The following is a 27,370-nucleotide window of genomic DNA, read 5'->3' on the forward strand; positions in this document are numbered from 1 at the left end:
GAGCCATTCGCACAAAGAGCAGTCAGTTTTCCCTTTCGATGGAGTATACTGCAGGTGGTGGTGGTAGGAATATTCTAACTTCTGATCATCAGTCAGTTTGCTGGGACAGAGCCTAATGGTTTAGTAGACAGCTAGTTAGATTTTTTTATTTTAATTTTGATTGAACACACAATTAAAATACTACACAGTTCACCAGCTTCAGTGTACGAGTCACTGGTTTCTAGATTGGTTCTTTAATTATGCATTGGTCTTAGGAAGCTTTGATGAACTCATAAAGGATCAGTACAGCTCTGTTATCTCCCACTGCCTCGTCTTCCCAATCTCAGGACAAACACTATTGTACATTCTGTTTTTGCAGAGTCTCTTGTCCTGAACAGCTTCTATAAATAGAGTCCATAATGTATGGGCTTTTGTGACTGTTTTACCTACATTAGCATAATGTTTTCAAGGTTCCGGCATGTCATGTCATAGTACCTGTCAGTCCTTCCAAGTAATATTCCATGTGTAAACCTGTGATGCTGTGCTTATTTATCCATGAGCTCGGGAGACATAGAGTTGTTTCTGCAATGCTGCTGTGGGCATTGCTGTGCAAGCCTTTGTGTGGACACACATTTGCATTTCTCTTGGAGGCCTAAAACCTTGGCATGAATTGCAGGAAAAGGTCACTGTTGGTAGGAATTTTACCTATTTTCAAGAGTAGCTTCCCCAAGTTGGAATGAGACAGCGGTGGGTAAGAGTCCTGTGTCTCTGTAAAGAGAAAACTTTCTTATTGTTGCCATCCTAGTGTGGATAAAATTGGTAACTCATTGTGGCTTTTATTTCCCTGGTGGCTAATATTGTTGAACAGTTTTTCATGTGTGTTCATATGTCTTTGTAGAAATCATGTCTTTCACCTGATTTCTACTTGGGTATTTGCCTCTCTTTCTGAGTTGTAATATATTTATATATAGCTATTTATATATTCTAAATACAAGCCACTTAACATAACTATAATTTACAAATGATCTCCATTCTGTGCAAGTATTCAATATTAACAGTATCCAATTTAGTGGCTTTGTTCTTTTGTTGCTTGTGGTGTTACGTGAAGGAACAATTGATTGCCTCATAAAAGTAACCAAAGTAGCTTGTATTTTGTAGGATTTTTATAGTAACACACATGTTTCATCACTTTTGAGTTAATTGTTGTATGTGGTATGAGATCCAACCCTAACTTCCTTCCTTCACATGGAGTTATCCAGTTATCCTGGTACAGTCTGTTGATGAGTAATGAGTCTTTGCTAAATCCTCAGACAGATAGTTGACCAAGTAGCACAACATGATGGTAATGTGGTGCTTAAAGGATAGCTTCCAGTGGACAGCAGCGCTGCTCACTCTCTGGTCTTTGCAGAGGCCCCTCTATTGAAGATCCTCCCTGCCTTCCTTCTTCTTTCCTTATTTTGATGGGACCTCACAGTGTAGCCTCTAACTCGCAGCCATCTTCCTACTGTAACCTCTCAAGTGAAAGGATTACAGGTGTGCGCACGATTCCTGGGTGTTTGTTTTATCGTCTCCGTGTTTGGGGATGGTGGTGTTGATGTGGTGAATGCCTGGACTTGAAAATTCACATCACTCCCCTCCCCTATTTATTGAGTTCATCCATGCCACACATTACACTGATCTTAGGGGATGTAAAGTCAAGTTTCAAGAGATAATTGCTGAAGAAAGAGGGCAAGTTTGGAAGGGAAGGTAGTGCCTGTTCTCTAGAAAGCGGCAGAGAGATCGTGTCAAACAACAACAGAAATTGTCTAACTTTTGAATAGCACATTAAGTGAGACGGGAACACAGAAAGTTGAAAGTATGATGAATTCGGCTGATTGAACTACTTAGGGTGGGAAACGTCTTGCAGATTAGTTGGCAACATCACTTAAACTTTGAGTTATTTTTGAAAGACAAACCAAAACATGAATTACATGCTTTTCATTCCCATCTGCAGTTGTGACCTCTGTCCGTTTGCTCTTGGGCAGAATAGTTTTTTTTTGACCTGCCAAACTAAATATAGCCTCAGAGGAGAGAGCATAAAAATCAAAGATTTCATTTCTCCCTAATGTCCTTGCTCGGCTTATCAAATAAGTGGCTGCTCGCAAAGCGGGCCAGGTTTTAAAATGCGGTCGCTATTTTCTTTTACACTTTGTTGTAAGATCATATCCTATTTGGGGACAGTGTAGACAGAGATGCTAGTTCGTGTTTGTTTGATTTTTAGCACACATAAAATTTTTGTTAATTTTGGAGCTGCTTCACGAACCTAGATGGGTGGTAAAATATGAAACACAATTTCCAAAAGATATATACAGTTGCCTTTTAATTTAACGTATGGTTTATGCATTTTTCTCTTTGAACATTTTATTTTTTAAGATAAAAGATTACTTTTCAAAAATACTTCCTTCCCAAATTGCATCCACTACTATGATGTCACCTCACTCTAAAACGAAAACACTTCAGAAAAAAATAGAATATAGTGATAAGTGGAATAGTAATTTGTAAGCCAACACAATGTGCAGTGTCTGCAGTTTACTGTTGGTTTCTCATAAAACCAAGTCATGATTGACCCTGGAATAGCTGTACCTTTTGTTGGTCTAATATGGCCTGACCTGACAAGCTTACATGACTTTTTATATTTATAAAAGAATAAAGTCTCATCTTCTAATACGTTCAATTTTGTGTTATTATAAACAAATAGAAAATTCGAGTCCTTGTTGACTAAGAAAAGAGCAGTGATTTTGTAGTATCAAAGACCCCATAGACCTTTGGTTTTCATATACAAGCAAGGGAGAACTATGGATTATGAATGAAATAACACCTAAGTCATTGTATCTTCTGTTATATCAGCTGCTCTTGAGACTTTTATTACTTCTGGACAGATGAAATCCTGTGAATCCTAAATAGTCATGTATTGCTTCTTCTTTCATTTCATTTCTGTCTTTTCTCTTCCTTTTTTTCTTTTTTCATTATTTTTGCAAATCCATGGAGAATATCAGAAATAAAAATATTTAATGCCCTAGAAAACTGCAGTTCAAGTGTTCTTGTTTCCTAGACAATAGAAACCCATAGAATGGATAGGATTGTCTTGGATTGACTCCATCAGGAGTAAAGTCTGAGACGTTTATCAATAGTAATATGTGTGTGGGTAATCTGATTTCATCTCCTTCAGTATGGCTCAAGCTGGATGAGGTGAGTTCAGTCAGTGTTTGACCCTTCATGTATCTAACAGTTGGTGTTACCTAGAACACCATCTAATCACTGCATATACAGGCATTCTTTCATGTTGTTTTCATGAAAAAGAAACCTGCATCTAAAGATACCTTTACAAAGGAACATTTGTAACCATTTTTTTAAATTACTTATTTGCATGTTTTACAACTGTCTCAGGAAAAAAAAGGTCCTTAAATCAGATAGTTTCTTAATCATTAGATTCTTAAGGAATCCATTTCAAATCTTTGTAATTCTGTGAAAAAGTTAGTTCACAGCTTTTGTGAATTTAATACCCATTTAGCCAAGGGTCACCCTTGAATCTCGTTCCACTGCTCTTTCCCGTTCCCTGTCTTTCACATGGATGGATGCCCGTTCCTTATGTGTAACAGCGCTACACTAACATGGAGACCACCTCTGAATGAAGAATCTCCTTGTTACTTTGTGTATGTGTGTTAAGCTCTTTTCTTCACATTTTAATACATTTTATGACTCTTCTCTGAATTCTTTCCAAATTTCTTGATCCACCCAAATGCAGAGTTCAGAATTAGAAGCCATGTATGCATTAAGAACCACTCTAGGACTTTTGTCTGCTGATGGTGATGTTAGAGGACACCAGTAAGAAGTTGCCACAGCAGCAGGCCTCAGGGGTGATCCCACGGAGAAGGTCAGCAAGCCCTCAAGGTCAAACAGGTGGGGGGGGGGCTCCAGGAAGACCAGCAGGATTGTCCACATTTTAAATATCACAATGACAGAAACTAATCATGAGAATCAAGATGGGGAAGAAGGATCAAGACAAAGCCAGAGTGGAGTCCTCAAAAAAAAAAAAAAATCAGAAACATCTTTGATGAATAATATTAACCTACACCATCGTTAGTAAAATGAACCCAGTCTTCCAGTACTGAGTCTGTTCACATAGGACAGTCGTAGCAGCCTCACTCAGTGTCAGTGGCAGATGGGGGGGGGGGGATTTGAGGGTATAGTATGCAGATAGGAGACAATGATGATGTGCACCCCAGTAATGAAGCCAGAGTGCCAGCAGCATCAATAATTTGAGAGATTCCCTAGGAACATCATGAAGTTTTGGAGTAAGAGTCATACTAAATAAGTTTCTTATTCAACTAGATGATGATTCTTCTGCCCCCATGTTAGTATCTTACGTTTTATTTACCACCTAAGAAGTGGTTGATGCTTTTGTGAGACATAATGAGATGCTGACCCTAACCACCCACTTAGCTTTGTATCGTTCCTACTAGAGCCATGTCCAGTTTCCAAACAAGGCTGTTCCAGGCAGAGATGAGACCTCTGGCCAGGTTGGGGAGAGGCTATGGCAGGAAGAATGGCTTTTGTGGTACGTTTTGAAGTTTCGTCATGGCTCTTGTGACTCATGTTAAACTCACTGCTCAGTCTCTAGAAGCAGGCTCCGGCTGTATCCATGTCTGTTAACACTCATAATCTTCATTAGAGAATAATTATCTGGATATCCCATACTGAATAGATCCTCCTTCACCACAAATTTTTGGCTAGTAAAAATAGAGAAGTTGAAGTAGCAAGTAACTTACTACTTGTAAATTTTTCTAAATGAAAGATGAATTTTTCTTAATAGCAGCATTATTTGTAATAGCCAGAACCTGGAAACAACCTAGATGTCCTTCAATGGAAGAATGGATGAAGAAAGTGTGGAATATATACACATTAGGATACTACTCAGCAGTAAAAAACAATGACTTCTTGAATTTTGCATGCAAATGGATGGAAATAGAAAACACTATCCTGAGTGAGGTAACCCAGACCCAAAAAGATGAACATGGGATGTACTCACTCATAATTGGTTTCTAGAGATAAATAAAGAACCTTCATCTGGAGATGGATGGAGATAGAGACAGAGACCCACACTGGAGCACCGGACTGAGCTCCCAATGTCCCACGGAGACAGTGGGGCTGATCTATTGGGGGCTCACCAAGGCCAGCTGGACTGTGACTGAAAAAGCATGGGATAAAACCGGACTCTCTGAATATGGCGGACAATGAGGGCTGCAGAGAAGCCAAGGACAATGACACTGGGTTTTGATCCTACTTCATGTTCTGGCTTTGTGGGAGCCTAGCCAGTTTGAATGTTCACCTTCCTAGACCAGGATGGAGCGGGGAGGACTTTGGACTTTCCACAGGGCAGGGAACCCTGACTGCCCCTCAGACTGGAGAGGGAGGGGGAGAGGAGTGGGGGGAGGGGGAGAAGAGTGGGAGGAGGGGAATGGAAAGGGAAGACAAGGAGGGAAATGGGAGGCGGGGAGGAGGCGGAAATTTTTTTTTTCAATAAAAAAAATGGAGACTGTAACTTTAAAAAAAAGTTAAAGAGAACGGGTGCACTTAGAAGGATGAATACCCGTTTGTGTAAATATTTAAACGTAAAATAATATCAAGAGTTGATTGCATGTCAGTTTAAGAGTCTGATTGCTAGACTGGAGAGATGGCTTGATGGTTAAAGGTACTGGCTGCTCTTGCAGAGAACCAGGACTCAAAACCACTTGCAACCAGTCCAAGGAATCTGATGCCCTCCTCTGGCCTCCATGGCCACTACATGTGTATGGTCTGCATAGGTACATGCCAGCAATACTCATACACATAAAAATCAATAAATCCTGCTTTTAAAAAAGGTCCTAGCCACTATGACTTTGGCTTTAACTGATTCTCCTTCCCTTTATTTGACCTCTCAAAATCTTTTCTTCCACTGAAGCTTGGTCGAGAACACATCATCACCATAAAATTGCGTCACAATTATATCCCCCAATGTTAGCTTAGAATATGAATAAAATGCTCCATGTCTACCTAGCATAGTTGTTGCCAACCTGTGGGTCATGTCTCTTTGAAGGTCAAACAGCCCTTTCCCAGAGGTCAAATATCAGATATCCTGCAGCTCAGATATTTACATAACAATTTATAACAATAGCAAAAATTACAGTCATGAAGTAGCAACAAAAATTATTTTATGGTTGGGGGTCACCACAATGTGGGGAACTATGTTAAAGGGTTGCAGCATTAAGAAGGTTCAGAACCACTGCTCTAGCATTTAGCATGTATACAAAAGGCTGTGATGTTGTTTTTCCTTATTCCCTGACCATAAAAACTGCCTGTACCTCATGTTGATACTTGTGGTCCTATTTTAGATGTGGTAACTTTAGATCCTTAATGGAGGTTGTAGACTCTTTGATAGTCAAGACAAAGCTTGCTAAATTAGATTGAAAACCAACATTTACTTCCTTCACAAGCCATCTGCTCTTTATTTTTTTTTTTTTCTCAACAGAAAATGAAAACACTAGCAGAAAGGAGGAGGAGTGCCCCATCCCTTATCCTGGACAAGGCCTTGCAGAAGCGGCCAAGTACGAAGTGAGTACAAGGCTTCACATTTACAGCTCCACCGTGCTGGGGGCTTTGTGTCATTGACGAGGTTGTCAGGTCATCTTTCTGTAGGCCTGAGGGTTGTTTATCAGCACCCGCAATTTCTGCTTGATGATAGACTATGACCTGGGAAGTTACCTAATAAGATATAGACAGATTTAGAAGTAAAGTGTCTACCTGGTTGCTTGGAAGCCAAACAGAGTGACTTTCATACCACACAACTCACAAGTATGGAGGGTCAGAGTCTATTTGGAAAAATTAGAAATCCCAGTATTGACAACGGAATGTTTACATTGTATCCCCAAATTTGCTTACTGTTTATCACAAGGTAGGACCTATCCATGAATGAGGTAATTTTTTTACCAATTACATTTGCGAATAAATAAGCCATACTAAGGTTATTTTCTTTAAGAGGTTCTTATAGACAGTACTGTAAGTTAGTAAAATTTGAACTGGAAAGCTAGACTAAATATTAAAAATTGCCATTTTACTTATTAAATCTACTTTTCAAGGAGGATTTTAAGAAAGTCTTTTATAATGTGTTCAAATTTAATTGCTATTTAATCACCAATTTGAGGTTTGGGGTTTTGTTTTATTTTTTGGTTTTTGTTTGTTTGCATGTGTGTGTGTGTGTGTGTGTGTGTGTGTGCATGCATGTGTGCCTGTGGGTGGCCCACATGTGGGTATAGGTACATTTGTGTGCATGAGTGTGTGTGGAAGCCAGAGGTTTACACTGGGTATTTGCCTCAGTCACTCTGTTTACTGAGCCAGAGTCTCTGAGCACAGAATTTGCCAAGGCAGCTGGCCATTGTGCCCTGCCTCACAGTTGTCCTGTCTCTGCCTCCCATCCCTGGGATTGCATCCAGGCTGCCACTGCCACCAGCTTTTTATGTGAGTGCAGGGGATCTGAATTCAGGTCCTTGTGCTAGCCTGGGAATCATTTTATCCAGTGATCCATCTTCTTGGGTCCCTAATTCATTCATTTTTTTAAAATGGCATTTTAACTCAGAGACATTTTTTTCTTTGAAATACAACTATGATGACTTTCTGCTAAACCATAAATCCATGTAAAGAAAATCTCTGTAGCCTGTATTTAAAGTGAGGGTCTAACTGTAACCATTTTACAAATGGTATGCTAACTTAATAAAGCATCTATTTTGTCATAGCAGGTTTTTGTGAAAAAGATAAATTTCCAATCCTATTTAATGAAATATTCAAAACACTTAGGTCACTTTTTTTTCTCGATTTTCAAACTAAGTCCTTTTTGACTTGTGCCCTGAATGCATACACTGCAGTCAATGGGTTAGTAAAGAAAGATAAACTACTTTATTCAATGGGTGCCTAACCACAATTTAATTAGGGAGACGCTCTTCAAAGTAAAAATGCAGTAGAGTACTTCATTGTCACTCGTGACTTTAGGTATTTCCTTTAATATGCTTCTGTGTTAGTGTGGATAAAAGGAAATGGCCTCATCCTCACGGTTTGGTCCTGGTACCTAGGAAACACAGGAGCGGGTCTTTTAGGGGAAGTGGAAACAGAGAGAAATGCAATTCTCAGTATAGCTCTCTCTAGTGCTCTGCATACAAAGATAACCTTTCACAGGGTTTTAAATGAAGTCTATTACTGGACACTTGTAGGTTCGAAGTGTTCTAGCGATCTCAGCTAAAAGAGGCCTTGAGTTCAGTGTCAGTAGATAGACATTGTCTTCAAGCCCAGACAGGCATTTATATAACATTGTACTGAAACTTACAAACATAATCAGCTCCCTGATGGTACTAACCTCTAGGGGGCACTTGGAATTGTGTGGAGGTTGGCTTTTCTGGAAAAAATGCAGAGGGCAGCAAGCACAGAGGGTGAAAGGCAGAAGGCATCCAGCCAAGTGGAGTCTGGTGCTCATGTCCCTGTGAATGTCCCACATACAGCGTATTTATGGAGAGAAAAATTATAGATGTTGTCCCTACCTAAGATCTGAATGTTTCATATAGAAGCACAGTATTTTATTCACTTTAACTGATACTACATTTTCCAGAAGTGCAGCTGTGTTGTACAGCAGGAGGTGATTACACTTTGTACTCTTTTGAACCATTTTTTAAAAAAAATCCCTTGGTAGTACCACATTTGGGGGTATTCGTTTCATTAGAGGGTTGCTTAGCCTATTGTCCTTAAATGTAAATACATACATTTAAGTAGATGTAAACATTTGAACCCTAGTTGTGCTTTCGTCATGCCGGAACCTGCCCGTACCGAAGAGCATGATTTATAATTGCACTCTGGTCTTCCTTTTTGTTGTGATCCAGGTTCTGATTACTATTTTACAATTAAATTTACATACCATTTTACATTATAAAAGAAATTAAAATAGATGTGTGTTTATATAATATAGGTGATCCGTATAATAAAGGGACATCCAGTTTAGTAGATTAAAAACCACAAATAGAAATAAACAGGTAAATGACAGATCAGAAGCCACATCAGTACAGAGAAAAATAAATTAGGGTGTAGTTGATGATTGTTTAAGAAGACAGATAAAGTCCACTTGGACTTTTCTTCACAAGCAGGAGGCCAGCTCAAGTGCCCAGTTGCACTACACTACTTAGCTTAGCTAGAGTCAGCTGTAGCTACCGAGGAAGTACTCTCACAGGCAGACAGCGCCAGAGGCAAGAGAGGCGAAAATGCTACCAGGTATTGACTACAGCCTGCAGAAAGAGAGGGCTGTGGAGACACAACCAGAATGTGGCCTAGGAGCCTAACTCCCAGGAAGGAGATCCTCACCAGAGAGGGAAGTGCACCTCCCTGACCTTTGGTCTAGGATCACTGGAGAGTGCTGTGGACCACAGTGCAGCTGACTGGCTTGACAAAAGTAAGCACAGTCAGACAGGCCTTCTCCTCCTTCTCAGAGCCTGGGAGGAAGCTCTGTGCATGGAAAGAACAATCCCCAAAACCTCAGAAACAATGAGGGAACTCCACAGGGGATTCTGGCAGAAGCAGACTTGGCCACAGAAGCCCTTCTCATCAGGAAGGACACATCGACACAATGTGTCTGAATTACTAAGGCTTTCTTCCCTCCTCCAGCCCATGGATTCTGACAGGAAAGATGAGCCAAGGGTAGTCAGGAACCCTCTCTTTCCAACTGTAGTCACAGGACCTTATATTTGATTTAATTGCTTACTTTTTATCATTTAATTGTTATTACTTTCTTATTTTAATTGTTATGTTTACAACTTGTCTTCACCAGAAAGTGCTTATGAGCATCCTTTCTCTATACTTAAAAATATTACCTTATCTATTTTCTGGTACATTATATATTATACCTCTATTATATACTTTCCATCTCATTCTCACTCCTCCCCATTTTTCTCATTGCCAATTCACTTTACCAGCTCACTGTTAATAGTCTTAGCTCTAAAATAAATACTATAAATTGCATTTTCCCTAATCAGTACCAGTATCCCGCTGTCATTGTCTGAACCTCGTTGGAGACACAAGAGAAGTGCATGTGTCTCCTACTGCACATTAACACGGTAACTGCTGTCAGATCCTTTGTCATTGCCAAGGTCTTCCTCCTAAAAAGCAGTGACAGCGCCAAGTGAAGACAGCTCGCCAGGAGGACCCAGGATAAACCAAACAAATGGAGAAGGATAAGAAATCTCAGGACACATCCTCCCAACAGATACACAAACACAACAAGCAAGACGGTAATCTGCGATGGCTGCTCCACAAACTCACCACCTCTAAACACCAAAACCTGAAGCCGAATAGATGACTAAAGTCTCAGGAGGAGGACTCTGAAGTCCTGCTCTTAACAAGGACTGATGGCGGTAGAAAGGACCCGGGTAGATACGTGAAATCAAATCGGGACCTAGAAAAGAAGTTAGCACAAGGACGAACTGCTCTGAGAGGAGAAATTCAAACACATGGACGAAAATTCAGAAAGGAAATTGATACTCAGCAAAGAACCTGTGTAAACAAGTTCTGGAAATGAAAAAAAAATTAAAAAAAAAAAACGTGGAAAGCATCATTCAGAAAACAGGAAGCATGGCCCTGCCACAGCCAGGGGCTGTGATGATGTCTGAGGTTCAGGTTACCATCGAAGGCCATGTGGATGCCCGGGGCCTGGTGCCATATTGGTGTCTAAGGGCCACACTGCTGCTGGGCCCTGGCTGAGCTCAATGGCCTGCACAGCCACCCAGGGCAGTGGTGACATCCAGACCCGGCTGCTGCCAAGGACCCTGTCTGTGTCTGTGGTTCTACTTGGCTGGGGTCTGTGTTGAAGTCCAAAGCCCATGTTGCAACCAAAGGTCACAGGGAAGCCCAGGGCTGGGGCCGTAACCTGTGGCCTGGGTTAGTATCCGGGAGCCATGCTGCCACCCGACCCATGCCCATCTATCTGTTGTCCAGGCTGAGCTCCTGCTGAGGGCCATGTCCATGGTAGAGCTGCAGCTGGTCTTTGTTGATGTCTGTGGCCTGTGGTGAAATCAGAGGGCCATGGTGCCTCAAACTTTGCTGGCCCTGGGAAAACTAGCTCTGCCTCTGGCTAGACACTGCAGCAAGGAAGGTGGTCCCTGCACTATGGAGAGATGTCCTACCCTGATGGCATGGGTAGAGAGGAGCTGGCTCTGCCCCCTCACCTGAAGCAGGTGAATCCAGTAGCCTGAACTGACCAGCTCAGCTACCGACCTTGGGTTGGCCCATACTAAATTCTAACCCATATAGCATCTGCTGGAGCTCATGAAGAGACTGGTCCTGTGGAATGATACCCATAGGATCTCCATGACTTGGGACAATTGTGGGATATCCCAGAGGAGTTTCAGTTAGGATCCGGTGATGAGGACATACCAGAAACCAGAGGCTATGAAGCAGACCAATGACTCATTGCAATGAGCATTTGTCAGTAAAGCTGATTGGACAAAAGGGTATATACTATGTGACATAACCACTGTCAGTACCACCAGTTCATGAAGAGGTGTTGTTCAAGAGTCAGGAAAGGAGAATCAAAGAGGGTGTTGTTTTGATCTTGTTTTTGTTTGTTTGTTTACTTGCTTGCTTGTTTTATTTTGGTTTGATTTTTAAAAATTTTTCTTTTGGGATGTTCTACATGGGTAAGGGGAGGATTAAGGGGACTGGGAGGTGAGCAGAATTGGAGTACATGATGTGAAATTCCCAAAGAATTAGTAAAGAAATTGTTTAAAAAAAAAAACAAGAAAAACAGATTTCAGGGTGGTGGAGGATGAAGTCAAGACAACAATCCACTCTAAGGTATGTGAAGACAAAACCTGATGAACATGACCAGGCTTCCAATAACTTTGGAACAGGTTCAAGAGAACAAACCTAATAACTCCTGAGAAGAAAAAAAAAATTGAGATAACTTCTAGAGACTTCAATTAGTTTATTCCATAAAATTTTAGCAGAAAATTTCCCAAACCTACAAGGGAAAAAGTACAAACACAAGAGGCATTTTGGACCCACACTAGGCACAAGGAGAGGAGAATCTCTCTACTATGTATCATGATCAAAATCTCAAAAAAAAAAAAAAAAAAAAAAAAAAAAAAAAGAAAACCAAGCAAGAAACAACAATAAAATCTGTAAAGGAAAAACACCAAGTCACATACAGAGGCAGAAATGGCAGCTAGCAGACACCTCTCCTTAAAGTTCTCATTCACCAGGAAAGCATTATTTCTGGCCCTGAATGTAAGTGACTGCCAACTAAGATCTCTATATCCAACAAGGTCACTACTTAAAACTGAGAAGAAATGGGAATGTAACACAAGGTACTTCATCACAGCCAAACCAACACTGCAGAATCTACTTAAAGCAATACTACACACAGAAGAAAAAAAGGCAGTTTTTGCCACAAGAGCATAGGAAAACATAATTTTGTGAAAGGGATAACAAAGGAGAGCCAGGAAGGAGTCATCCTGCTCAACACAGTGAGACAGAAAGCTCTTGGTTCTAATAGGACAGGAAGACGAGAGCTACTGCCAATCCAACCAGAATATCAAACACAGAGACTGTAGGAAATAGCAGGGCCTGCTCAAGAATCACCTTGAGGACAAATAGCCATCACTCATCAGTTAAAAGACAAACACAGATTAAATTATAAAAACAAGATTCAACTGTCTCTTGTCTCCAATAAAAGACACCTCACTAATAAAGTCATTGAAAAACTGGGAGTCAAGAGTTGGTAGGCAGTTTACCAAGTGCATTGTAGCCATTAACAAGCTGGTGTGGCATCTGTCATTTTGGGTGAAGTAGGCTCCTAACCATTGTGAATCAGGTAGTGAAAGGCCACTGCATTTTATTTAATAAAAGGAAACAATTCACCAAGAGTGTATATAAGCAACTTTTAACAATTGTTAGATCACGTGTCAGCATACCCAATTTTATAAAAGGAATACTGAAAGGCATGAGAGGTCAGATAGGTCCCAGTATGGTAATAGTGAGAACTCCAGTACCCAACGCTCATCTTTACATCAGTCTTCCAAATTAAGACTGAGCACAGACACTCCAGAGCTAACATACCATAGATGGACTGGATTGCACACATGTCTAGAGAAGATTTCCTTAACAATTAGGGGATACACATTCTTGCCAGTGGCCCATGGAACCTTCTCTAAAATAGTCACATTAAAAACCACAAAAGCAATCTTTAGAAAATACAAAAATGTTAAAATAATTCCTTGTATCTTATCAGACCATCAGAGAGTAAAACTACAAATATGCAGTAAGCAAAAGTCACAAAAATTATGCAAATCTTTGGGGTCTGAAGAGTATACTTTTGAACAAAGAATGAGGTCATTGAGAAATCTAGAAAGAAATTTTAAAACTTCTGAAAGCAAATGAAAACGATAGCACAATCTGTCAGAACTGGTGTATAGCCATGAAAGTCCCTGAAGGAATGTGTATAGCCTCAAGTGTTCACCTTAAAAAAGAAGAGGAAGAGGAGGAGGCAGAGGTAGAGAAGAAGAGGAGGAGGCAGAGGTAGAGAAGTGGAGGAGGAGGCAGAGGTAGAGAAGAAGAGGAGGAGGCAGAGATGGAGAAGGAGAAGAGGAAGAAGGGAAGAAGTAGCAGCTTATGGAAACAAGAAGCCAAACTCAAATATGGCAGATTGTAGACAGAGACCGTTCATTCCTGGCTGCCCAGACCAAAAATAATCATTCAGAAACTATATTAATTAAATTACTGCTTGCACAGTAGCTTAAGCAAATTGCTAGCTAGCTCTTATATCCTATCTTATATTTCTATTAATCTGTATATTGCCATGAGGCTGTGGCTTACCAGACAAAGTTCCAGCATCTGTCTCCTCTGGCAGCTACATGGCTTCCCTCTGACTCCACCTTCTTTTCCAGCATTTAGTTTAGTTTTCCCGCCTAGCTCTACTCTGCCCTATCACAGGCCAACGCAGTTTCTTTATTCATTAGTCAATAAAAGCAACACATATACAGAGGGTTTCCCACATGGGCAGATGGAAAGAAATAATAAAGGCTAAGGCAGAGATAGGTATTTTAAAAGAAACTGGCTGGTCAGATTGCATTCACAGCTGGAAAATGGAGAGCTGTGAACTCACTTCCTCTTTATTCAGTTTGCTGTTGGAATGAGTCTCCCAGGTTAACACTTTCTGTTCCTCAGAAATGATCATACGTATCTGTTCCTGGCGCAGTGTGCTGTTTCTTGTGGCATAATCTGGGGAATTATTAGAAGGTTTTGTTTAATGAGCCCTTCATGTTCTAGTGGGCTTTGACAGGGTGGAACTGGTTTATTTTTTTTTTCTCGAAGAATGGCAATGCACGTGCTTTCTTCATTCCAGCTTGACTTAATTTGCTCGTTTCAGTTCTGACTTGGTTTTAGCTTTCCTTTTGGCACCGGCAGAGCACAGCCTACCTAGTGGATGCTGAGTTATAGTTTTTGTCCCTGTCCACAAGGATAGCAGGCTGTGCTAGGGTGTCATTGCTGTATTGGACTGCATACTTTTCTACCTTGTAAAGCTGAGAGCTAAAGTTCTCTAGAATACTTTTGGCAGTGGATGATTGATTTTCCTTTAGAACAATGAACAAAAAAAAGGAAGCCAAGAAATAAAGGAAAGAAAGAAAGTAGTTGCTGTAATTGAGAGACTTTACATTACATTACAGATTCCTTTTTGAGCTTTACTTTCCTTATCTGTAAAACCTATTAACATAGCTATTATAATACATTTTACATATTATAGTTGCACCATAAGCTTTTGTTAAATACACTTATCGACATATATAAACCCTTTTAGTCCCCAGCCACATGTCTTAGAGCTGATATAGCTATAGAACTTGTCTTTCCAATTTGACTGAGTGATGAGACCATATTTTATATGTTTCAAAATCTGTATGTTCAGTGCATAAACATTAGTTGAATTCAATACATAATTGCTTTCTTGTCTAGCTGAGTAAGAGCCCATGACTGCCTGAGAAAGTCTAGAATGGTCAGTACTGGGAAAAAAATCCGGATAGGAATGGCAATTCTTGAGTAATTAAATATATGTTTATTCAATGCTTGCCTATTTATTATGTCCTCTGACTTGAACCCACATGAATAAGGGTCCCAAACAGGAATATGTCAAGGGAGAGGACCAGAAATGAGAAATAAGGAGGTCAGAGAGCTGGGACCAGGAGATCTTCCATAAACACCAGCTTATGCCATGCAAGTTTATTAGGAAGTACAGCATCTTAGATACCATTTCTAAGGGGAAAGTGGGCCAAGGTCAGCAGAAAGCTAAATCAAACAATGCTGGCAAAGAGACCACAGGATACCTCAGACACAGTTGCCAATAGGCATAGCCCTTCAGGGCAGAAAGCAGGGGTTCGTGGGACTTGACATCTTAACTCCTTCAGGGCCTTGGCCCCACCTCCAGACCAGCCCTTGCCAAGTCTGCTCCTGGGCAAGGGCACACAGAACTAGCATTCCCTTTGTCCTTTCATCAGGGCCTTTAAGAAAGTCTTGGGTTAGCCTGGCTCCTGGCAGTCTGCTATCAGGGGCCAATGCAATTGGTTCTGTTCATCATTCCTACTATAAGAAAACACAACTAATGGATTCTAATGCCCTGCCCAACTTAACCTTGGTAGAGCTACCTGTTCTTTCTATGTCTTGGGGCTTCTCCTTATCATCAATTATATAAAAGGATTAAAGGTCAGAGGAATTTGTTGACTGAGTCTTTCATGTTCTTTCTAACCAGCCCCCAATTCTACAACTTTTGGTTTTAAAATTTCCCTGTGTTTCCACATACAGTGATGCACACCTTTGATTTCAGCACCCAGGAGCAAAGGCAGGAACATCCCTGTGAGGTGAGGCCAGCTTGGTCTGCATAGAGCGCTCCAGAACAGTAGAGTGAGACTCTGTCCCAAAGGAACTCTCTTCTCTCTCTCTCTCTTCCCTCCCTCTCTCTTTCCCTCTCTCCCTTCCTCCCCTCTCTCTCCTCCCTCCCTCTCTCTCCTCTGTGTGTCATGTATGCACGTGTATATGGGTGCACACGCCTATGCATGAAGATCAGAAGAGGACACAAGAGTATCCAGCTCTGTTGCTCTTAGTCTTATTCCCTTGAGACAGTCAGGGTCTCTCACTGGAACTGGAACTAGGCTGATAGCCAGCAAGCCCCAGTGATCTACCTGTCTCTGCCCTACTCCCTGCAGTGCTGTGGTAACAGGCACATGGAGGTGACCTTACCTCCTTAAAGTTTTAAAAGTCCAAATGATTGTCTAGGGAGGTAGCTCAATTGGTAAAGGGCCGACTTTGTAAGCCATATTCATCACCACACACTTGTAATCCCAGCTCTGGGGAGGTGAAGACAAAGGGACCCCTGGCGCTTGCTGGCCAACTAGTATAGCTGAGTTGGTGAGCCCTGGGCTCAGTGAGAGATGCTGTCTCATAAAGAAGGTAAGTGAAGAACAACGGAGGAAGATAGCTAACCCTAACCTCTGACCTCCACATACATACATGTGGGCATATGCATACACGTGGTATCCCCTTCCCTCCAGTAACTCAGTAACATACAGAATAGAAATGGTATGTGCGGGTCTTGCATCTCTCCCATTTATATATAAAACTTTTTTAACTTAACTATTAAATAACTTTAAAAAATATTTCATCCACATGTATAAATTCGTTTTTACTTAACCTATTTTCTTTAATACATTTGGGCACTTCTTAAAATCTCTGAGTGTGTGTTGCACTAGTGAGAAACAAGTAGTAATCTCTCTCAAGGAAAAGGCTGAACATTTGTTTCTGTGGGGTCTCTGGTCTGTTCTTGTCAGCCAGCTTCTACAGTGCCCCTACCCAGTGACTTCTGCCCCTTGGTCACAGGCTTGTCTGGTTCCATCACTGCATCAGAATTGCACTGTGTAACCAGTAGGTTTAGCAGAAAGCGCTGTTGCCACTAAAATGAGGTTATGAAGACTGACTCCAATCTCGATTGCTCTCAGACTCGTCCCTGATTTGATTTGGGGGCATGTGAGGAAAGTCATGCATTATCAGCCCTGTGGGGAGACCCCCAAGGAAAGAAGCCACCTCCCACCTCCCCTTTCTAACTGAGAATGAAGGGAAACACTACTATTTCGTCGGAAAATGTTTAGTAGCATTTATCAGTGATGTTATTATGTAAGGGTTGTATTTTCTTGTCTGGAAACATCATGAATTATTATGTTAATTTATTTAATAGCTAATATGCAGAGTTATTTAAGCATTCATTGCTTTTTCTGAGTTGGTTTCGGTAATTTGTGCCTTTCAAGGGATATGTCCATTTTACTCTTGTCACCAAATTTAATCATAATACTTTGTTTTTGAAGCAAAATATGCCTTGATTTTTTATTGGTTTTATTGTGCTATATATTTTTCACCATTTCTTTCCTCCCCCTTCCTTTCTGCCCTCTCCCATGATCCCCACGCTCCCAATTTACTCAGGAGATCTTGTCTTTTTCTACTTCCCATGTAGATTAGGTCCATGTATGTCTCCTTATTGTCTAGGTTCGCTGGGATTGTGAATTGTAGGCTCATTTTTTTCTTTGCTTTATGTCGAAAAGCGCTTCTGAGAGAGTACATATTATATTTGTATTTCTGGATCTGGGTTACCTTACTCAATATCATGTTTTCTAGATCCATTTATTTGCCTGCAAATTTCAAGATGACATTATTTTCTTCTGCTCTGTAGTACTCCAGTTTGTAAATGTACCACATCTTCTTCATCTGTGTTTTTGGCCGGAGGGCATTTAGTTTGTTTTCGGGTTCTGGCTATGACAAATAATGCTGCTATGATCATAGTTGAATGCATGTCATTGTGATATGATTGATCAATACCAAAAAGTGGTATTTCTGGATCTTGAGGTAGGTTGTTTCCTAATTTTCTCACAAATTGCCATGCTTATTTCCAAAGTGTCTGTACAAGTTTGCACTACCACCAGCACTGGAGGAGTGTTCCCTTTACCCTATATCCTATCCAGCATAAGCTGTCATCAGTGTTTTTGATCTTGGCCATTCTTACAGGTGTAAGATGGAATCTCAGAGTTGTTTTGATTTGTATTTCTCTGATGGCTAAGGATGTTGAGCATTTTCACCTTGGCGTTTATGAAGTGTGCAAAAACAGCAGTTATACCATTTTCATTTCTGATATTGATAATCTCTTATGCTCTTTATTAAGCTAACATCTGTATTGTTTTATTTTTATTTTCTAAGAACCAAGTTTTAGCTTTGCTGCTCTTCTCTGCTGCGTTCTTTGGGCTTCATTGGTCTGTTGTTTTCTTAAGATTTAAGTAACTTATGTAATGAAGCACACACAGCCTGCAATGTGATGAATTTTAATTTGCTATACAAACATGAAGCCAGCACCACAGTCAGATAATGAACAGTTAATTACATGGCCTCCAAAGGTTGGACTTGTTCCTTGTACTCATCCTCTCATGATTGCTCCACCAACACTTAGGCAGTCAGTGGTTGATGTAATGTCACAGAGTTTCATTTCTCTTTTTGAGATTTTAATAAAATACTTGTTTTTAAAAAGAAAAAAGGGAAAGCTGCTGTGAGATAATGCTTTTGTACACTGTAAAGATTTGTCACTCATATTGGTTTAATAAAATACTACTTGGCCAGTAGCCAGGCAGAAAATATAGGTTGGGCAACCAGGCTAAGAGCTTTCTAGGAAGAAGAAAGGCAGAAATGTACTCACCAGTCAGGTCAGACATATAGAAAACGAGATGAGAATGCCTCACCGAGAAAAGGTACCAAGCCACATGGCTAAACCTAGACAAGAATTATGGGTTAATTTATGTCGTAAGAGATAGTTAATAATAAGCCTAAGCTAATGGGCCAAACAGTTTATAATTTAAAAAAACTGTATTACTTTTTACTGCTGAGTAATATTGGAGTCTGAGTTCACCATTGCTTATGCTTTTTAATATGCTGGTAGACAGTAGAGGTATTTCTAGCATGTACCAATTAAAGTTGCTTTGCACATTCATGTGCCAGTATTTCCATGTATGTACATTCCATTTTGTTTTTATTTTTAAGTAAGTATCAATAAGTTTAATATCTGTATTGTATGTTAGGTGTATACATTAAGAAACTGTCAAATTATTTTCCAAAATGGTTGTGCAGATTATTAAAAATGGGTTAGATCAATATGTAAGAGCTAGGCAATAAGAGGCTAAAACTAATGAGCCAAATAATGTTTAAATAAATACAGTTTCCATGTAATTATTTCGGGTAAAGCTAACCATGCGGGCGGCCGGGTGCCAGAAATGTAGCCCTGCCACTCTTATTACAACAAGTATCAATAAGTTTAATATCTGTATTGTATGTTAGGTGTATACATTAAGAAACTGTCAAATTATTTTCCAAAATGGTTGTGCTTGGGCCTGAAAAATGGGGTAGTCAGTAAAGGTACTTGCCACCAAGTCTAACGATCTGGGTTTGATCCCTGCAATCCACGTGGTAGAAGGAAAGAACTAACTCCAGAAAGTTGTCCTCTGACCTCCACTTGCTTTCCATGGCGTGAACATATTCCTATGGGTATATGCGTGTGTCACACAGACATACACACACACTCAAAAAAGCAAACATAATGACTATACCATTTGATTTTTTCAGTAGCCACATATGTACCTATCTTTGTCAGCACTGTCAGCATTAGATATGGTCAAGCTTTTTAATATTGAGCATTCTTGTGTGTTATGTCATTTTATCTCTTATAGATTTTTATTTCTCTGGTTATTCATAGTATTGAGCATCTTCTCATCAGCTTATTTAATATCTGTATTGAATTTGGTAGAATGCTAGGTTACATACCTTAATTTTGATTTCTGTTGAATTGTTTGGATTATTTTTGTGTTTTAAGTGTTATTTATATGTTCCAAATACTATCCAGTATAATGGCCACCACTGACAATATAATCAACTGAAATACCATAGATTAACCTCCCCACTCATGCCAGCTACATCTTAAGATCTCATTGGAATGCGAACAGTTATACAATTCTGATAAACTATTTTCATAATCTCCATGCAATTTCCATATATCAGAGTTTTGCTTGGCATATGCTTTCTGAATTTTTTATCCAAATATAGAGATAATTATTTTTTCCCTCATAACAACATACTTCAAAGAGCCAGATTTTAAATTTTAATGAAGTCCTGCTTACTGCTTGTTTCTTTTACACCTTTGTACTATGTTCTGTCATTTCTTTTTGCATTTCTTGTGCATTATTTTAGAAAAGTTTACATTTATGACTATGATCCACTTTTTTATATATCATATGAAATGAGGGTCATATTTTAGTTTATTGCATATGGTTATCCAGTGACTTTCACCACTCTTTTTAAGAAAGTTCCTTTTCCTTGCTCAGTTTCCTTTCCTCCTTGGTCACACAGTCATTTTACTTTATCTAGGGCATAACTCTTATACTCCATACTACTCTTGCTAATATCACACCTATCCCAGTAATAAGAGCTTTGAAATATTTCAAGAGTCAGTTACAAGTCCCTCATCTTCACTGTTGTATTTTTTTTAAGATTTTATTTATTTATTTATTTATTTATTTATTTATTTATTTATTTATTATGTACATAGTGTTTCCTTGCATGTTTGCCCACAGGCCAGAAGAGGGCATCAGATCTCAGCACAGATGGTTGTGAGCTACCATGTGGCTGCTGGGAATTGAACTCAGGACCTCTGGATGAACAGTCAGTGCTCTTAACCTCTGAGCCATCTCTCCAGCCCCACTGTTGTATTTTTTAAGCTGTGTTTTACTTTGTTTTTCCTATTTCTTGTTGATTATTTTAGAACCTATGCTCATCTGTAGTAGGAGAGCATGGGCCGCATCCCCCCACCCAGCTATCTTAGCCCTCAAAATAACCACACAGAAATTGTATTAATTAAATTACTGCCTGGCCATTAGCTCTGTCCTCTTATTGCCTAACTCTCACATCTTGATTAACCCATTTCTATTAAATCTGTATATCACCATGTGACTGTGGCTTACCAGAAAGATTCTAACCTACATCCATCTCAGGCCGGAGATTCATGGTGTCATCCACACACTGCCCTTCTTCCCAGAGTTCTGTTCTGTCTTCCCGCCTACCTGAGTGCTGCCCTATCAAAAGGCCAAGGCAGTTTCTTTATTCAACCAATGAAAACAATACATAGACAGAAGAACCTCCACACCACTCATCCATGTAAATATGTTAATCTGCTTGTCAGTTTTGGTAAGATTGTTGCTGAGATAATAGTGGTAGCTTTTCACTGATAGTAGTGTGGGTAAAAATAATATTTTTTACTTCATCTTTGAATGTTTATTGTCTTTATACAGAAATAAACTTGACTTTTCATATTGCTCTTATTCTAATATATTTCTAAATTCATTTATTAGCTTGAGTTAGTTTTTTGTGACTTCTGTGGAACTCTACATAGACTAACTGTGGCACCCATGAACAGAACCCCATGCTGCTTCCCTCTGATCTGAACATCTTCTGTCTCTAGTCAGAATCCACAGTGCAGTGGAGAGACTGGTGTTAGTAGATATCTTCCTTTCCTCCCTGGAAGTGAGAGGAGACAGAAGGCATCCCTGCCATTCCTAGAATGCTTGTGATGAACATCCAGCTCTGTCAGATGCATTGTAAGCTTCACCATCTGAAAAGTCTTATAATCTCCTTTTATTACTTCATAGATTGTATTGGTTTTATGTGAAAGCAGCCCTACATGAACAAAACCTTGCTATATCGTGATATAATACCATTTACGTGACTTACTGTTGAATTCAATCTGATGAGTACTTTTAGTGTTTTAGGTCTATATTTCTAAAAGATACTGATCTGTTGTTTTCTTTGCTGGTACTGTCTTTGGCTTTAATATCAAAATGATGATAGATTTGTAAATAACTTGGGAAATATTCTTTTCCTTTCAATTTTCTGGGAGCATTTATATAGAAAGAAGATAGTATCTTTCTTAATGTTTGATAGAATTCACCTTTGAAGCTGTTGTGGGCCTAGAAGTCTGGTTTGTATGTACGTGTGTTATGGAAGTCTGTGATTACATTAAGTTTCTGTATCAATAATATCTGAACCATTTCTTTTTCAGTAAGCTATAGTTTGTTATATAGTTAAGGAGCTTTTTCCATTTTATCTAAGTTATCAGTTACATGGCCATGTTTTGCCTCATAATACCCTTATCCATGTAATATTAAAATAGGTAGTCACATTTATAAAAATTAATGCTGAATTAATTATGTATATTATATATTATAATGTATATTTTATACACATTAATAAGGTATATTTTATATGCATAAATTATGAGAGTTACTGAAATTTTCTTCAACTGTACTGTTTTCAGTTAACATTTGCATACCATAATGACTTTAAGAAGTCAAATTCACTAATTTGCAAACTTCATTCACAGTCTTTAAACGGCAGTTTTCAGTTAAATTCTGAGTATGAATTTCTTGTACTGCTGATTTTGTCCCAGTGTTTTCCCCCTTTTGTCTTAGATAAACACATGTTTTTCATTTATTATATAAAAATGAGTTTAGGGTTATGTTTGTGCACCTGGTCACTGAAATGGACTAATTCTTTTTGGACTTAGGAATTATCTGTTTTTATTAAAAGATAAATAGATGAAGACAGGAAAATAAGATGAAAGTCAACTCTTAAGGTCCAGCAAACACTAAGAGGATGGGGTGACTTTGTAGTGGAATACCCTGCTATATCTGTGTGAGTCATCACAGTGTGCCCTGACATATCTGTGTTGAAACTGTGAACACTTCTGAACTGAACATCAAAAGTCTGGAGTAGAGAATCTCCAGCACAAAAACTGTTCTATGGATGATATATTATAATTTTACATTGTATCACTTCAGGGTTTGCATTAATTTCAGGCTCTGTCTCATCTGACCAAGGGAACCTCATATTCTTTATTAAGGTGGTTTTTCCTCCTTTGTAATTCTCAGTTTCCAAGTTGAAACATGTCCTTTTTTTTCATGTTAATTATGGCAAAAGAAATAAATTTTCACATGATTTTTTCAATGTCAGTAACTTAATTATGCCATTGTATGTTCCAAGTTCTGTAAGTATATCTCTTTATTTTAACCTCAGTAGACAATAAATACTCGTTAATTATCCTAATCTATAGAAAAGAAAGCATTATACTCAATTTAAAGATTAAAGTGCACAAGTTAGTAAATACTAGAGCCAGGATTTAAATTCTGACTCAAATCTCATACTGTTGACTTGTTGTGCTGGATAGTTTTATGTCAACTTGACACAAGCTAGAGGCATCTGAGAGGAAGGAGCCTCAGTTGAGAAAATACCTCCAAAAGATCAGACTGTAGGCATGCCTGTAGGCCATTTTCTTAGTAATTGTGTGGGAGGGTCCAGCCCACTGTGGGCAGTTTCACCTCTGGGCTGGTGCTCCTGGGTTCTATAAGAAAGCAGGCTGAGCAAGCCAGTAAGCAGTACCCCTCTATGACCTCTGCATCGGCTCCTGCCTCCATGTTCCTGCCCTGACTTCCTTCAGTGATGAACTATGATGTAGAAGTATAAGCTGTTGGAGGCCGTGTGGGTCCAACACAGATTCCCTAACTGGACTGGAACAGAGTCACGAGATATAAACCGACGCAGCTTACAATAAGCCAAATAACCTTTTCCTCCCCAGCTTGCTTTTGGTCATGGTTTTTCCAATGACCAAATATATAGGCAATAGTAACCCTAAGACAGTTGTGGTCATAAAAAGAAAACTTCAGACATTCTACCCATTGTTCAAAGGTGCCTCTTGAAAATACAGAGATGAGTCCAGGAAAACAAAGGTATGATTTTTGTCTTTTGTAACTGGAAAGATTTTCTAAGGTATTTATTTAAGATCTCTTCACTGCCCTTTCATTTTATGAAGGGGGAATTTGAGGGTGAGAGTCTGACTGTTTATCTCATGATAGACCACCTGGTCCAACAGCTTCTTAAAATAAACACTTGGAAGTTTAATATTAATTACACACTGTTTGACATATTATCTCAGGCTCATTATTAACTAGCTCTTATAACTTAAATCAACCTATTTATATTAGTTTATATTTTACCACGTGGTTCATGGCTTGTTACTGCACATCTTGCTTCTCTGGAAGCTGGTTGACTCCACTTTCTTTTTCCCTTTATCTTTACTTGAATTTCATGCCTGGCTCTATTCTACCTTATTATTGGCCAAATTGGCTTCTTTATTAACCAGTGGTAATAAACCATATTCATAACATACAGAGGGGCATCCCACATCATATAGACATGAAAGAGTAGATGGCAAAGAGACCAGTGTGATCAAACACAGACCTTCATAGGGTATATAGCAATAGTTTCTGTTTCGTTTTCTAGGTCATTGAAAATGTGGGTAAACTCTTACAATTCCAAGAACCGGGGAGAGGTCAGGATATTTGTCCTGAAAGATTATGCTCCTGGAAATAACAGCCCCATCTTTCTGTAGAGATCGTGAAAGGCTACTGCAGGTGGGCTAAGTAGGCCCCACCACTGGGGTCTAATGAGAATGGCATGAAGAAAAGGCTGACCTGCTGGCACTTTCCACCCATCCTCACATCAAGCCTGGAGACCCAAGCACTCTGAAAAGCTGGCCAAAGAGCACTTTATCCTTCCTTTTAGCCCTTGAGTTGATGTGCCTGTTCACATCTGTTCCCATGGTCTGTCTGTAAGTCAGGATAGTTTGCTCTTTTCTGATCTCTCGGTAACTGGGAAGTACTGTACTCTGTGAGCAACCACACGCAGTAGTGAACATTCAAAAAGACATCTTCTCATTGGGAGCATCATCAACATCACCTTCAACCCAGCACCATGGTAGGGCACTACCCCATACTAAATCAAAACTGTCCAGAACAGTAAATACTTAGTGTTTTAACAAGCTCTCTCTGTGGTTCTAATGCAGAGGGAAATTTGACAGCCACTGTCCTAAGTCATTGTGTAGATGAAGGAGTGGCTAAGCCTTGGCCAGGAAATGAGATAGAGATACTGGCATACTAAAGTCTTTGAAAAAAATAGGAACATAAGGAAACTTTCTGTGTATATTGTCCTCAAATTTCTTTTTCCTAATGCAAATGAATAGGTTTATCTGAAATTCTTGAGAGCAAAACTACTTTAGGTTTTTCAGATTTCAGAAATTGTGGATTTGAAACTTTGAAATAATCAGATGTTTGAGGATGGACCACAACTCTAAACATAAAATTCATTTATGTTTCATGCACCTTGCATATATCGGCCTGAAGACAATTGGACAATGGCTTCAGTGCTCCTGAACTCTGCTGCTGTCTGTCATAAGGGGTCAGGTGTGAAATTTCCCATTTTGTTATCACTTTGGCACTCAAAAATACAACAGAATTTTAGATACAAGTGTATTTTGGATTTCAGACTTTGGACTAGGCTCATGCAATCTATATTATATTTGGTGCCTTCATCTACTATGAGTCCTAGAAGTACGTTTTTATTTGACTCATTCATCCTCTAAAACAATACCTAACAGTTGTTCATTTATTTAACAAAGATTTTAGTGACAATTGTGTATCCGGCACTTTTCCAGGTGTTTGGGTATATAAATGTAAGATTTCTGCTTTCATGGATTTTAAATTCCAGTAGGGAAGATGAATAACACATAGTAAAAGTAGACTGGGATATTAGAAAGTGTTATCTGATAGGAGAAGTCAAAATAGGTCAGTCTACGAGTGACTAAGTTAGAAAAACTGGGGAAGATCTCTTTCATTTATTTATTTATTTATTAAAGATTTCTGTCTCTTCCCCACCACCGCCTCCCCTTTCCCTCCCCCACCCCCAATCAAGTCCCCCTCCCTCGTCAGCCCAAAGAGCAATCAGGGTTCCCTGCCCTGTGGGAAGTCCAAGGACCACCCACCTCCATCCAGGTCTAGTAAGGTGAGAATCCAAACTGCCTAGGCTCCCACAAAACCAATAGGTACTGTAGGATCAAAAGCCCATTGCCATTGTTCTTGAGGTCTCAGTAGTCCTCATTGTCCACTATGTTCAGTGAGACCGGTTTTAACCCGGGCTTTTTCAGACCCAGGCCAGCTGGCCTTGGTGAGTTCCCGATAGAACATCCCCCTTGTCTCAGTGTATGAGTGCACCCCTCGCGGTCCTGAGTTCCTTGCTTGTGCTCTCTCTCCTTCTGCTTCTGATTTGGACCTTGAGTGCTCCAATGTGGTACTCTGTCTCCTTTCATCGCCTGATTAAGGTTAATATTCAGGAGGAAGCCTATATGATTTTCTTTGGGTTCTCCTTCTTATTTAGGGGAAGATCTCTTTTATCAGCCATATGGTTGCCAGTCCCAAAGAACTCTACTGGTACAAGACACTGGACAGAACAGGTGTCAGAGATAAGCACTCTCACCCATTCTCAGACTTGAATTTTCTGTAGCCACGATCCTCGATGATATCTGTCTGGTCCCAAGGAGACAAGGATCACACACAGAGAGACAGAGACAGAGAGAGTAGTTTTATGAGACTATATAAACGTAAAACTCATCATTGTAATTTATTTAGCTGACATTTACTGTGTGTGTTTCCTATGATCTAATATTTCTAGGAATATTATGAATATAAACAAAAACAAAAACAAAAACAAAAAATACCCCAGTGGCTTCATGGAGCATACATTAATATTCCAATCCAAAAAATAACTAAACCAATTATACTACACATGTATAGTTCTCTCAATCCTACCCAGTCCAGACTTCACAACTAATCGTTGACTGATAGATTACCATGAAATTCTCATTCAAATCACCACACCATGTAATCCATCTCTACCACTCTTGCTTATATCCCCACAGTCCTACTAAAATGGTATTTGTACATCCATGTTTGTTTCTATACCTTTGGGAATAGCTCAGAATGGAACCAGGCGAGGTGTCCACTCAGTGGAGACATGGATTAGGAAAATGTGCTACAATACACAGTGGGGTTTTATTCACCTGTGAAGAAATGTGAGATCATGGCTTAGCAGTACCAAAGAGCTCCACAACAGCCCAGAATGGACTACAACAAAGGTTTATTTATTGGGAGATAAGCTCACAGTGAGGGTGGCGATCCGCAGTCCTCTGTGTGTGAGCTGGGACCTGGAACCGCATCCAGCAGAAAAGGGGTCATACACGCTTTTCATCTGCACTTCTAGTACATGAGACCACGCCCAAAACAGAATGGTATCTTAAAGACTATCGGCTGAAGGAGTTTCCACAACACATGGCAATAGC

The 27,370-nt window shown here is 39.6% G+C and overlaps 1 protein-coding gene across 2 annotated transcripts in view; it reads left to right on the top strand.

Annotated features, from left to right (window-relative positions):
- Positions 1 to 27,370, top strand: part of Arhgap20 (Rho GTPase activating protein 20) — an 86,139-nt gene that overhangs the window by 11,277 nt on the left and 47,492 nt on the right. Inside the window, exon 2 of one of the 2 annotated variants that reach the window (XM_050156299.1) lies at positions 6,527 to 6,609. In XM_050156299.1, the coding sequence (XP_050012256.1) occupies positions 6,527 to 6,609 (83 nt within the window). Of the gene's footprint in view, positions 1 to 6,526; positions 6,610 to 27,370 lie in introns of those variants that run through there. The other variant, XM_050156300.1, reaches the window with a different exon arrangement.

This window comes from Alexandromys fortis, unplaced genomic scaffold (assembly GCF_014885135.2).
Source record: "Alexandromys fortis isolate MF-2015 unplaced genomic scaffold, M_Fortis_MF-2015_v1.1 scaffold_89, whole genome shotgun sequence".
Classification (NCBI taxonomy): domain Eukaryota; kingdom Metazoa; phylum Chordata; class Mammalia; order Rodentia; family Cricetidae; genus Alexandromys; species Alexandromys fortis.